The sequence below is a fragment of the Felis catus genome, chromosome B1, assembly GCF_018350175.1.
Source record: "Felis catus isolate Fca126 chromosome B1, F.catus_Fca126_mat1.0, whole genome shotgun sequence".
Taxonomy (NCBI): Eukaryota; Metazoa; Chordata; class Mammalia; order Carnivora; family Felidae; genus Felis; species Felis catus.
This window is the reverse complement of record NC_058371.1, coordinates 113398068-113412786: the sequence shown is the minus strand read 5'-3', so window position 1 is coordinate 113412786 and position 14719 is coordinate 113398068. Positions and strand designations below refer to the sequence as shown.

At 43.3% G+C, this 14719-nt stretch overlaps 1 protein-coding gene across 3 annotated transcripts in view; it reads left to right on the top strand.

Moving 5' to 3' along the window:
• Nucleotides 1-692: 692 nt before the first annotated feature.
• Nucleotides 693-14719, top strand: part of MCUB (mitochondrial calcium uniporter dominant negative subunit beta) — a 107853-nt gene continuing 93826 nt past the window's right edge. The window contains exon 1 of one of the 3 annotated variants that reach the window (XM_023252866.2): nucleotides 693-901. In XM_023252866.2, the coding sequence (XP_023108634.2) occupies nucleotides 800-901 (102 nt within the window). In that variant the 5' untranslated portion in view covers nucleotides 693-799. The remainder of the gene's footprint in view (nucleotides 902-14719) is intronic. The other 2 variants (XM_023252869.2, XM_023252865.2) reach the window with 2 other exon arrangements.

Sequence of the window (14719 nt, the reverse complement as noted above, 5' to 3'; positions counted from 1 at the left end):
TTAGTTCTTTCTATTAAAAACGTGATTGCAAAGAGTAGCCAATTCTGTGGGAGAGACGGTCCCAAAGAGCTGCAGGTGGGCCACCATCTAGAGAACAGCAAACATCCGGCAGAAGTAGGCCTTGAGCTGACCCTCTAATTGGAGCTCATTGGCCATCACAGCCCTTAGCACAACCCTTGGAGCCAAGTGCGAGCCGGAGCCTAGGCGACCTGCTTCTCTCCCCCTTTCCCACTCAGTCTTTGAGATTAACTTCCAAAGGGACCCTGCCTCTCTCCAGATCCCTGACGCTCTCTTCCCCTCACCCCCGCGCCTCCTTGCCCAGTGGGCGGGAATCGAGAAGCTAAGTACCCAGAATTAACAGCGAGCATTGAAAAGCAACAGCTCCCAAGGGTGTGATCGCCTGCTCTCGTTCATTCCACAAGGGTCTTCCGCGGGTAAAAAGATGAGCCGGCCAAGCGTTGGCGCTGTGCCCCTCCAAATCTAAGCTGGGGGAGGGCGGTTCACTAGCGCCCCTCCCCTTTTTCTTTTCTTGTTTTTTTTTTTTTTTTTTTTTTGTTTTGTTTTTTTTTTTCGGTCGGAGGACAGAAAACTGCCCCGCGCGGCGCCGGGGTGCGTTCGAGAGCCGCGGGAAGCGGGACACACCCTCCCCTTAGCCCGCCCCCCGCCCGGCGGCGCGGCCCCGGCGCTGGGAGGCGGGGGCCGGTGGGAGGCGCGGGGCGGGCTGCGCGCCGCGAGAGCGCCTGCTGCCGGCGGCTGACGATGGCCGGCTGAGTCGCGCGGCAGCCCGCGCCCGGGCAGGATGATGCTCCTGAGGGGCCCCTGGCCGCGGCGCCCGCGGCTGCCGCCGACACCCAGACCCGCGGGCCGAGTGCATCCGCCGCCGCGAACGCCGACGCCTCAGGTGCGACCGAGCCCGGCTCCGGAGGGGTGGGGGCGGGGGGAGGGCGGCTGGAAAAGTTTGCGTAGCGCAACTTGGGCGGCGGCGAAAGCCGAGCGGCCGGCCGGCAAGTTCTCTGCGTGTGGCTGGCCCTCCGGCTCCGCGCGCGGGCGGACCGCGGCAGGTGGGCTCCCGGGCCGCAGACGTGGGTCCCAGGCGCCGAGGGAAGGCGAGGCCTGGGCGGCGAGGAGGCGCATCACCTCGGCCACTGGGCGGCGGCCCGGGGAGCAGCAAAATCTCCCCGGGAGGCGGTTGCTTCGCGGCCACCGCGCGCTCAGGAGTTTTCAGCCACTTTGCCGCCGGCTCGGTGGTCGGTGCCGAGAGGAGCTATAGAAAAACGATCGAGCGGAGGGGCTGTCCCCCGGGGGTGCACTGTCGTAGGAAAGTGAAATTTCCAGCCTGAAAACCGCCAGCCCCTCCCTTCTAAAAAGAGGGAAGAAAAACTCGCGTTTTGTTCCGACACGCGGGTGAATCATGAGTGTGTGTCGGTGAGTAACAGCTGGCTTGACACAGTTGCATTGTGGCCAGTGTGGAACCGTAGCTTGGAGCAGAGGGAGGGGAGGGGATGCGCCCTGGAAAAGCCAGGGGGAAATGCTGCGCGTAACTCGGATGGGGATGGAGCCTGACACGAGCCCTGAGCCTGATGAGGAAAGAACCCATTAGCAAGAGCCTTCCAGGTGGGTGTGATTTGGGAGCGCGTCTCTGAGTTTTCTCACCCCTTCCCCCCTTTAGATTACTTTCAGATTGTTAGAAAAATAACGTTTTAGCTGCGCAGTTTGAAAGAAAAGCAGAAAAGAAGCCATGCCATTATCTTGTCACTTTCACTTCCTGTTTGTTTTTTTTTTCCTCCAAGTATTTCAGGGCTTCAGAGTTTTGAATGCTGGAGGAAATATTTAAATATTTTAAATTTCCTTTCTTGAGTGTTTGAAAGAGAATGGGGAAAGGGCATTTTATTACTAACGCCTAGGAAAAGGGGCAAACTCCTTAAGATGTAAAATGGTAGACTTCACAAATTGGAGGGAAGGTTTTCCACGTTTGAAATTGTACTTTATTTTTTTTTTTATTATTTTTTTAACGTTTATTTCTTTTTGAGACATAGAGCATGAACAGGGGAGGGGCAGAGAGAGAGGGAGACAGAATCAGAAGCAGGCTCCAGGCTCTGAGCCATCAGCCCAGAGCTCGACGCGGGGCTCAAACTCATGGACCATGAGATCGTGGCCTGAGCTGAAGTCTGACGCTTAACCGACTGAGCCACCCAGATGCCCCGAAATTGTACTTTATTAAAAAATGCTGCACTTTACAGTCAAAGATAATACCAAACAGTGAAACAACCCAAGGAACCCCCTTTGCTGTACCACCATTTGTTATTTTTTTAAGTGTATTTTTGAGGGAGGAGAAGGGGAGAGAGCCCCAGGCAGGCTCTACACTGTCAGTGCAGAGCTGGGCATGGGGCTGGAAGGAGCCGGAGTCAACGCTTAACTGACTGAGCCACCCAGGTGCCCCTATACCAGCATTTAAACAAAAGATTAATTTAGTTTTCTAGTAAGCCCATTTAATAGTGAGTGGAATTTTTACGGAGCCCAAGACTGGCTGCGCTTTCTCAAATGATCAGCTCTAAGACCTCTTCTCCATATTTCCCACCTGATGCTGTTCCCACCTGGTGCTGAAGCATGCCCCAGCAGGAATGTGGATGCCCTTTAAAAGAAAATGATACAGCGGGGCTTATGAGGCTTAATCATAGGGAGACAGTGGTTAGTACTTTGTCTCTAGGTAATCATCCCAAGAAACCTTATATTTGGTTTCTAACTGGTTTTAAGTCTTGCCAGTCCATGCTATTAAGTCAATTTACTGAACTTTAGAAATGGAAATGCTTCCATTTTACTTGTTTGATAAAAGACCCCTTGAAAGAAGAGTTTACTTCTGTATATGCCTCTTTGAAATCGTACCATAAAGAAACTGACAGAAATGTCCTGGACACTTAGTTTTGGCTAGGACTACTAAACCATTTTCTGCAAATCAAATTAACTGGCCGTAGGGACATTTTTCATTCTAAAGTGTCACTGGTTTGTGGTCGCCCCATTTGATATGAAAAGTCCTGTGGCTAAAGACAAGTATTTTATATATTTTTGTCACAAACATTCAGACCTCTGGAGTCTATGCAAACAACAGGAAAAAAACAACAAAAGTGATATTTGCAACCCGATAGCTCATAAAATCCTAGCTTGCAAGGACTTGTCATTATAATAGTATTTCAGGTTAGCTTTCCCAATTATATTTGGCCTTTTCTAAAAGTATGAGTGTGTTTTATTTTTTTATTTTATTTTTTTTAATTTTCTTTTTTTCAACGTTTATTTATTTTTTGGGGGGACAGAGAGAGACAGAGTATGAACGTGGGAGGGGCAGAGAGAGAGGGAGACACAGAATCGGAAACAGGCTCCAGGCTCCGAGCCATCAGCCCAGAGCCTGACGCGGGGCTCGAACTCACGGACCGCGAGATCTTGACCTGGCTGAAGTCGGACGCTTAACCGACTGCGCCACCCAGGCGCCCCAAGTATGAGTGTGTTTTAGAGGAGGATTTAGTAAGTTTGGAAAATACACATTTTTCATCCTTGTCTGCCAGTATTTTGTGGGTGGAAAAAGTTTGTCAACATAGGTATGTTTAGTATACCAGGATTGTTAAAGAATGCACTCGGTCTGAAGCGAAAAGAGTGCCAGAGTGTGTTGTGTTGCCTTTAGCCAAGGCATGCTCTGGTGTCCATGGTCACGTTCCCGTGTCAGCATCTCTGCTTGTCAGTAGCATTCTGGCTGAGTGGTTGTCAGGGCAATCCGTGGCTCCTGCTGGCCTTTCTGTTCTCCAGGAGGCAGCTTTGAGTGGTTATAGCACCTGGCGAGTTATCTCTAAACAGAAAGCCCTTACCTAACTGTGCCTTTCTTAATTTGGGTTTTCTGCTGCTTAGTTTGAGAAGTCCCCTGGTAAGATTTCAGAACCCCCACTACAGCATTTGAGTCCCTACCATAAACTGTGTTTAAAACTAAACAAAAACAAAAGAAAGAAATCAAGTGTACTTTCAGAGTATACTTTTTTTTTTAACATCTAGAAACAAAGCGACACATGTTTAAATCCCACCACCAAATGTTCATTGAGAAATTGTTTCCACCTTTTGAATTTAAGTCCTTCTCATTTGATACTTTTCCTCCCATTCTCCCTCTTGTGTTTGTAATTACTGCAATGTATTCTGTAATACTGGTTTCAGAGCTCTCTCCCGAGGAGAACGCTTGGTTATATGTTGGAGATTGTACTATAGCAGATACTGGGGTAAAGTCATTCTAGACCAGTTTGTTAAATATTAAACATTACCATCTTCCCAGCACTCAGGTATTAGTGCTCAGTTTTTTTGTTTTTTGGTTTTTTTTTAGATTTTGCTCTTTATTGCAGTTTAACAATGAGTGTTATGGCAAACTCGAAGCTAGAAAATCATTCTGTATCTTAGCAGACAAGTATATGTTGAATGAGGTCTTTGTGAAGCATTGGTAGAAAACCGGAGGCAAATACTGGTCGATCTAATAGCTCTGTGAGCTGAATGTGTTTAGGTGCTAGCAGAGAGATGAGCAGCTAATTTAGTTGGCGCTAGGCAGTTGGAACATCTGAGTGCCCACCTGGCCTTGCCACCCGTGAGCTCCCTGAACTTAGCCAAGTCATTCGGTCTGTTTGGGCCTGTTGTGTTCCCTTTTCGAAACAAGAAGATTTATCTAATTGGTCCCCAAAGCTCTTGCCATCTTTAAAGTCGCCATTTGTAATTTTACCAGGGGATATAAATATAGTGTTGAATAAAATATTGTCAGTGTCAGAATGGTTGTCTTAATGGTTGCACAGGCCTCTTTTATCATCTTAGGCAGTCAGTAAAATGGCAGTTTTACCTAGTGATTGTAATAACTGTTTTCCCTTTAAGAAGGAATTGAAATTGATTTGACAGGGTAGGCATGTCAGAATAGATTAAGTCTCGCTCTGATACTTTGTTCTGTCATTACCAGTGTTTTCATCTGTGAAATATTGCTTATTCAAGAGTATCTAGCATTAGAACCATTTTATAATAGACATCTTGAGCTAACCTACAGGCTATAAGCCAATAGTTAATAAACAGAACAGCATAATCTTAGCCATATTCTAGAAGTATCTTCTTTTTTTAATTCCTGTTTCATTTACCACAGTATTTTCGTTTTTGTGTGTGTGTGTGTGTGTGTTTTTTAATTTTTTTTTCAACGTTTATTTATTTTTGGGACAGAGAGAGACAGCATGAACGGGGGAGGGGCAGAGAGAGAGAGAGAGAGAGACAGAATCGGAAACAGGCTCCAGGCTCCGAGCCATCAGCCCAGAGCCCGACGCGGGGCTCAAACTGACGGACCACGAGATCATGACCTGAGCCAGAGTCAGACGCTTAACTGACTGAGCCACCCAGGCACCCCTGAAATGATCTTTTAATGGGAAAACGTGAAAATACATTTTTAAGAAATTTAAAAAAATCAGCTCTTGGTGTTTAAACAAATATATTCTAAGTAGTTAATTGTGGAAGTGTGGCAAACCAGTTTCTGGTTCACACGGTCTCTCCTATGTGCTTCACCCAGAGAAAGTGCTCACTAAATATTGATTGTACTGAATAGAGTTGCTGTAAGAATCAAATTCTTTGATGCTGTGGTTCTCTCACTCTTCTTGAGATGTAGTTGACATGTATGGTTCTCTCTTAAATGTGGTACTGAAGTTGTTTTGCTGTCCTCTCACCCTTTTTTCTTCTTAGTGCCTTCACCTGGCCTGAATCTTACCTCCTTGCTACCTCCACTGTCCTCACCTGACTTCAAATATAGTTTGGGTCAACTAGCAATACCTACCAAATCTCTTATTCTGAGAGTTTCCTATTTTGTTAACTCATAAATGGTATTACTTGATTGTACCTGATTTTTACTTTAGACACAGGTTCATTGATAAAGGAAACAGCCCTGCAGTCCAGGCTTTCGGCAGCTCTTTGGGGGATAATTAGATTTCTGTCTAGGATTCACAATATTGGTGAGAAATGCTGTATGAAATCACCATAAACAAAGTCTAGTGAAGAGAATTTCTCTGAGTAGATGTGAGGGCAAGAAATAGGGAGCCATGAAAAGAGAGACAAGAGACGGAACCGGAGTTGAAACGTCTATAGCCTGTGAGCGGAAACAAAAAGTGACATGAAACATTAAACCTCTTATCAAGAAACGGAAACGGGTAGGTGTACAAAGCTTTATTGTGGCAAACTTTAGGGTGGAAAAAAGTCTTCCTGAAGGATCATCCTGGAAGTATGTGTTCTCTCTGAGGGTCTTTTGGTATTTACTGGGTTGAGATGGTGTGGTTTGCAGAACTGCTGTGGGCACAAGTGGTGATGAACTCTCAATTATTTTGTTGTAGGAAGGCCTTTTTTTTTTTCCAATAAATTCTTTGTCTTTTTTTAAGTTTAATTTTTTGAGAGAGGGATAGAGGGAGAGTGCACCCATGTACAAGCGAGCAAGCAGGGGAGGGGCAGAGAGAGAGGGAGCGAGAGAATCCCAAGCAGCTGTCAGTGCGAAGCCAGACATGGGCCTCGATCTTGACCATGAGATCACGACCCGAGTGGAAATCAAGAGTCAGGAGCTCAACCCACTGAGTCATCCAGGTGCCCCGGGAGTGCTTTTATAATGAATGCTCAAATCGCATTTCTGAGGCCTAGGGATGAGTTAGATTATTTTTAACCTCTGAGGCCTAACAGTAAATAACAAATGTCCTGAACCTGGTTGGAAGAAGGAAGAAGTTATTCTTTTTGACAAATTCTTGTTCTTTTCCTGATTCTGTGTGTGGGGGTGTGTGTGTGGGTGTGGGTGTTCATATGTGGGGACTGTCTCTTGTTAAATATTTTGCTTTTGGTATTAATTTCCCCAGTGAGCTAAGTGGGATATTTGAAGAGAGGATTTTGAAAGGTGTTTGATGAATACCTGCTCTTTCCACCAGTAATGCAGCTGGAATACAGGTGTACATTTTTGTTACCTGAGAGTTGACAGTAATGTGACCGTAAACCTGAAAAAACATTTTAGAAAATGTCTGCAAACAGATCAACATAGCATTGGCTGAGCTCTTGCTGGAGGATGTGTGTGGTAACATTTTATGGTCTGATAACTTATTTCTGCAAGTCTGCTTTGGGAATGTTTCAGATAATATGTAATAAAGCAATCTCCACTTTCCAGGGGAAAGTATGGTTTCTTTTGACCTTGTAAATACCCTTTTGTGGGTTTGTTATTAGTGAAACCAAGGTAAGCAAGCTTTAAAACATAAGCTGCAGTTGATTGGGAAATCCTGTGGCCTCATCCCATCAGTCCCACTTTCTGCTCCATGCCTCCCTTTGTCGGTATCTGTGCTGCTCCCTAGGTAGCTTTATTCCCCGCCCCCCAAATCACCCTTCTTCACTCTCCTGATTCTATACTTCCTCCAAGGCTGAGTTCCAGTACCCGCCCACCCACTCCCTGGAGCCCCTTTTGGATGAGGTGCACAGGTCTCTGCCAGCAGAATTAACTCCACGTTCTTTTTTCTCTTCCGCAGCACTTAATGCATCCCATGTGTTACAGGTGTGCTTGAATGGTTTTCCCTCCTGCATTCTCTCAGCACCTTGTGGTCAGAGCTATTTCTCCTCACCTCTGATGGCCTCTGCCCTGAATAATACGTGCTTGTTGGGTAGAGGGATGAGTGGACGGATAACTAAATATTACATAGAGTTTCTTAACAGTATGCTTTCTTTAGGCCTAACCTTCTCCGTTTCTTCTTCACTTCATCTAGCTGGGAACACCTAAAGCATTCTTACCTACTCTTCGGGATGTGAGCCTTGAATAATTGAAGGTTTCTAAAAAGTTAATCAAAATGTTATTTATCATATTTTTCTATTAAAAGAAAGCAGTAATCCTAAATAATATTTTGGTTAGTTTTTTCCCTCAGATATGCTTTCAAATCAGGATTTTTAAAGGGCATTATTAACATAATCTAATGAAACATAAATTATGTAAGGACAGACAGCCTGGTGTGTAAGGGTGTGTATTTTGTTGGCTGGTTTTTGTTTTTTTGTTTTTTGTTTTTTAATTGAGGTATAAGACATACAACATTATATTCATTTCAGGTTTACAACATAGTGATTCAATATTTGTATATATTGTAAATATATATTTGTATATATTGTAAATATGTATTGTATATGTATATTGTATGTGTGTCAAGACATAGTTTCAGAAGTTTTTTTCTTATGAGAACTTTTAAGGTTTACTCTGGTAGCAGCTTTCAAGTATGCAATACAGTGTTATTACCCATAGTCACCACGCTGTGTATTACGTCCCCATGACATTTTTTTAACTGGGAGTTTGTACCTTTTGACCATCTTCACCCATTTCACCCTTCCCCCACCTCTGGCATCCACCCATCTGCTCTGTATCTGTGAGCTTGTTTTTTTTTCCTTTCTTCCCTTCTCTTTTTTAGATTCCACATATAGGTAAGGGGCACCTGGGTGGCTCAGTCAGTTAAGCATCCAACTTCGGCTCAGATCATGATCTCACAGTTCGTGAGTTTGAGCCCCCCATTGGGCTCTGTGTTGACAGCTCAGAGCCTGGAGCCTTTTCAGATTCTCTCTGTCCTCCCCCCACCCCTCTACCCGCTTGCACTCTGTCTCTATCTCTTCCAAAAATAAACATTTAAAAAATTTAGATTCCACATATAGGTAAGATCATCTGGCATTTGTCTTTCTCTGACTTGTTTCATTTAGCATAATATCCTCAAGGTCTATCCATGTTTTTTTTTTTTTTTTTTTTTTAATGTTTATTTTTGAGAGAGAGACACACAGAGCACAAGCGAGGAGGGGCAGAGAGAGAGGGAGACACAGAATCCAAAGCAGAATCCAGGCTCTGAGCTCTTGGCACAGAGCCTGATGTGGGGCTCGAACTCACAAACCCTGAGATCGTGACCTGAGCTGAAGTCAGATGCTTAACCGACTGAGCCACCCAGGCGCCCCCCAAGGCCTATCCATGTTATTGCAAATGGCAAGATTTCATTCTTTTTTTATGGCTGGATAATATTCCATTGTGTATTTATACCACATTTTCTTTATCCATTCATCCATCTATTGATGGACACTTAGGTTGTTTCCATATCTTGGCTGTTATAAATAATGCTGCCATGGACATGGGGGTACATATCTTTTCAAGTTAGTGGTTTTTATTTCCTCTGCTAAGTACCCAGAAGTGGAACTGCTGAATCATATGGTAGCCCTGTTTTTAATTTTTTAAAGGAGCTTTTCTGTACTCCCACCAGCAGTGCACAAGAGTTCCCTTTTCTTCGCCACCTTGTCAACACTTACCATTTCTTTTTTGGTAATGGTCTTGGCTGTTCTTAAAGTGTGGTGTTGATTTAGGAGGATTGTTTATATGTGGGGAAGGTAGCACTTGTCTTCATAGACCAGGGCTTTCCTAAATGGAATTCTCCCAGTATTAGATCATACTGGTTTTAGACTTGGAAAGTGAGGTTTTGTGATTGCCAAAATTATTAGTGTTAGTACTAAAGGCTTTATTGTTAAAACTTGAATAATTTAGAATATTTAAAATCAATGGGTGGTGTCTGGGTGGCTCAGTCAGTTGAGCCTCTGACTTCAGCTCCGGTCATGATCTCATGGTTCATGGGTTGGAGCCCCGCGTCGGGCTCTGTGCTGACAGCTCCGAGCCTGGAGCCTGTTGTGGATTCAGTGTCTCCCTCTCTCCCTGCCCCTCCCCTGCTTGTGCTCTCTCTCTCAAAGATAAATAAACATTAAAAAAAAAATTAAAAAAAAAATTGATGATACAAATGTTTATTTGTAAGATATAGCTCCTGGGCAAAATATAAGAATAACCTTTTGGAAAATAAACCCCAAAGAAAAGGGAGGTACCATATGTTTTATATCTTTGGGCTTATGTATATATGTTTGTATTTCTTATTTTGCCAGTGCAGGTGGTTATAGTATTGCTAAATGAATAAGGAATAAGAAGATAGCTGCCATTGTCTTTATGAGAAAAGATGTTGGTCTATACCACATGCTGATCATGTGATCTTTTTTTTTTTTTAAGTTTCTATTTATTTTGAGAGAGAGAGCAAGTGAGCGTGCAGTGGGGGGAGGCACAGAGAGGAAGAGAGAGAGAATCCCAAGCAGGCTCTGCACCGTCAGTGCAGAGCTGGACACGGGGCTCAAACCTGTGAACTGCGAGATCATGACGTAACCCGAAATCAAGAGTCAGACGCTTAACCGACTGAGCCACCCAGGTGCCCTGATCATTTTCTATTAAGGTCCAGATAGTGAACATTTTAGGCTTTGCATCCTGGAGTCTGTGTCACAACTAACTCAACTCTGGCATTGTAATGTGAAAGCAACTACAGACAATACATAAATGAATAGTGTGACTGTTTTCCAATAAACTTTATTTTTAAAAATGGCAGTAAGCCACATTTGGCCCAGAAGTTATGGTTTGCCAACCCCCGGCCCGTAGACTGTATACCAGGATTTTGTCAGTACTAAAGAGCTGCTGTTCCAGAAGAGGAATCTGGATCTGGCAATCCAGTGTGTGTATAGTGGGATGAGATAAGTGAGTACATGACCAAAGACCCATCGTGAAGTCATGGTTAGTGTACATGAAGCTGGAATAACAGGAACTAGAACAATGGGAAGAACGAAAGGAAGAATTGTGAAGATGCATAGGCATTTCTGTAGATTTCGGTCAGAGCTGATCACGAGGCCCCAGTGCCTGGTGGGAACGAGAGAAGGAAGTGCATGGGAAGGTTGATACTAAGATAATGAGTTGCTGTCTGAAGGCAGGGGAACAATCCAGGTTCTGTGGTGAGTTCTCATTCTGTAGGAGAAGTGACATGATGGATAAAATAGTGAAGACTTGTGTAAGGAATGTTCAAGGAACAGTATATTGACACAGGCATTTATTCCAGTGGATTTATTTCTCTGGTGAATTATCATTAAACCCTGGGTACCATTTGCCTTTAATCTGAATCTGGCATTAGAGCTTACAGTCAGTGTACATGTACTATTTTTCCTTCCTTTTCCTTTCCTAAGCCATTTTCTAAGTGAATTTTCTGTTATCTTTATTGATTGGGATGAGCTGTGAAGTTCAGCTTTTGCTGAAACAAAAGACCGAACAATAATTAAACATTTTTTTAAGCCAGTTTTTTCTTTCTAGGAAATGGTTCTGAGGTGAATTTTTTAGGTCTACGCTAACTCTGTTCCATACAGTCATTCAGGGACCCTGATCTGACCATTTTCTCTGTCATCATCAACATGTAGCTTCCAGAGTCAAAGGACCTTAGGTGGGTTTTAGTTTTTTTTTTTTTTTTTTTAAATACTTGCAAGGTGTTAGTGGGATAGGATTATTAATGTCACATAACACTCGTGCTCGTGTTCCACTATTTCGTTGGATATGTCACGTGGCCACATGTAGCTACAAGGGGGCTGAGAGATGTGGTCCTGGCAGGGAGCCACATTCCAGCTAAAACTTGATAACTGTGGAAGAAGAGAGATGGATTTTGGTGGACATTTAGCTGTTTCTGCTGCCGTTCCCTTGGCCAGAAACAAGAAAGTTTTGCTTTTTGTGGGCACTGAATTTCTGAGGCTCTCTTGGACTATGTTTATATGTGTTCCTCAACAACAGATATTTATAGGGAAACTTTTATTTCTTTCTGGCAGACTTAAAAAGGAAATGGTGGAAAGGCAGCATTTTTAATTTGGGATAGAACAGGAACATTTGACACCTTGTTGGGTTCATTATTAGCTGCCCTCTGGGCTGCAGCTTAATAGAAAATGGTGTAGTCTCACTTATACACTGTAAGCTAAGGAAGGGAAATTTCTAATGGTTCAATTAGAAGCTAAAGCCAGAATTCAAGTTTATGCAATGGCACTTGATAAGGAGGAGAAAAAATGTACACTTGGGAGAAGATGTTGACAGTATGGTTTTAGGGAAGGACTTCCTTGAGAAGAATTGTGATGGTTAATATCCTATATATCTAGTATAGGAATTTAATTGCATTGTTTCTGTTAGAAATATGGTCTAAAAAAGGGAGATCTTAATTGGATACTTAGGATTGTTGAAAGATGCTGTGTTTTAGAGTGAAATATATTTTAGTACATAATATACTATTGAGATTAATCCACTGTAGTTCAGGGTATGTTCAGAAAGAGACTTATTAATATGACTTTGTGTAATGTCTCCTCACCACATTATTTACTCAGTCTCCTCTTTTTGGCTTATATGCTGGCTTTTTAACTTTAATTTGTCTGACTTGGATGTCACTGTTGATCAGTCTTAAATGCATTACTTTTATTGACCTTGAGATATAAGAAATGTTTTCCTTTCCCATTGCTTTTCATGTTCTACAGTGTAATTATCATTTTATATCATGAAATGGTTAGATTACCATACACATGCACACCTGTGTATGCCTTGAACTTGGATGCTATACTTGTCTATGATACATTAATAAGGCTTTAATGAGACAGTTGTTTGCAGGCCTATTATATATATAATATATATATATGTGATATGTGATACATAGTATACAACATGTATTATATAGAAAATACATATAAGTGGAAATACGTAATACTATCATCACTGATCTGCACATATTATAGTATCCTGAATGGTGCCTGTGCCTAACCTAGCATTGTCACAGCATAAAAGATCATCCTAGGGCCGCCTGGGTGGCGCAGTTGGTTAAGCATCCGACTTCAGCCAGGTCACGATCTCGCGGTCCGTGGGTTCGAGCCCCGCGTCAGGCTCTGGGCTGATGGCTCGGAGCCTGGAGCCTGTTTCCGATTCTGTGTCTCCCTCTCTCTCTGCCCCTCCCCCGTTCATGCTCTGTCTCTCTCTGTCCCAAAAATAAATAAACGTTGAAAAAAATTAAAAAAAAAAAGATCATCCTAGGTCCTGTGGAATTATCTTTTTCTGGAGGCTTCTTATTCCATACTGCAGCAGATTTCTGTGCGCTTGGTAAGCATGTATCATTCCTAGAAGAAAGCAAGTCTTTTTTCCTAATGGGGGTAAAAGTATAGGATGAGTATAGGATTGGACTGACTGAAGGAAAGTAGAACATCCTGATCACAGCAAGCCGTCGTCCATTACATTGGATCAGGACTGTCCTACTGCATCCTGCACCAGGATGTTATGTTTTATTTCTGAGGCAGTACCTCAGAAGAGACGCTGACAAGCTGGTGGGGAGGGAGGTACATCCAGAAAGCGATTAAGATATTGGGGATTCATATAGAAGATCATTAAAGGGGCCAGATATTTTTAATCTGGTGAAAAGAAGGCGAAGAAGAAGCAAATATTTGTTTGCAAATATCTAAGAAGGTATCCTGTGGAAGAAAGTCGTTACCCTGTGCTGCTTCAGAGCAAGGAAATCACACGTAAGATTGGGCAGACTACGTATGCAGAGTTCAGCTCAGTTTAAGAAACTATCTGTATATATTCTGGCTATTGACTGCTGGATAGACTGCTCACTAAAGCACAGGACTCTTAAGTTAGAAGAACACAGGCAGACGGTAGAGAAGCACTGCAGGAGGCTGTTCGGTGAGCACACCAGAACTAGGAAGCAGAGCCCCTTTTCCTCTTCTGGCATCTCCCCAGTGCTGCCTGCTGACAAAACTTTAGTGCCAACCAGCAAAGGAAAAATACTGGAAGGGCCCAGATCCATTTTCACAGGGAAGTCCAAAAGGATGAATTTGGAGCTTCCTGGAAGTAAATTGATAACCCTCACAGGTGGGATGGGGCAATACCTGTGCAGCGCTTGGAAGTAACAGCTACTTTCGTGGGCATGGCCAACCTGGTAAGGCCATGGCAGGATGGGAGATGAGGCCAGACCATGGTTGGGGCACTGGTTAAAGAGGTGGTAATTTGGATATAGTGTCAATAGTCTAAATCAGGAATCAAGGAAGCAACACTTGACTGTTCCAGGAACACAGAGTCCAACCCATAGAGGAACAGATCTGACAGATCCAGAAGAAAGACTTATAAGTACATGAGGAAGTTAGACTAAGCAGGTGGGAAGATAAGGGGTGGATTATTGAGAAGCCAAAAAGTAGGCTTGAGAAGAGTTAGTTGATATCTGGGTCAGGTCAAGGTCAAAATGGGAGGTCAGCTGAGGTGCCCCGTAAGGTTCCTTTTATTGCTAATGTTCTGTGAGGTCCCTTAGGTACACAGTCTTTGATAGCCTTCCCAAAGTCAGAAATTGCTGAAGTCTGGAGACTGATAAATTCAGCTAAAACTTAGTACCTCTTGCTGTCCACTCTTTACTGACTTCTCTATCAAGGAAAACTTTTGGATTGTTTAGAATGTAATGACTATTTAGTTGCGGTGGTTTATGTTTTGGCCTTTTAATATTCTTTCTGTAAAGGTTCGGATTTAGGATGTTTTCTGTGAGGTCATGCCTAGAAGTCACCCAGGACCCAGGTGTGCTACTTGAATTGTTGTCCTTTTGACCTTAAGCACAGATCCTCCGCTAATATGTTACAGCCCATCTTTGCATAAGACATTCGCTTTGTGATGAATCCAGGCAGTTTCCTTCAATTAGTTTATTCCATTTAGTAGGATTGTGCTACGTTTAATCAGTGACGTCTGAATTATGCCAGTGACTAAGCATTGTAATCAACCATTGTTGTTATGCCTGCAATTGTATGGAAACATCAAAGTCTAACCTCTTAGAAATGATATTACTTGAACGTA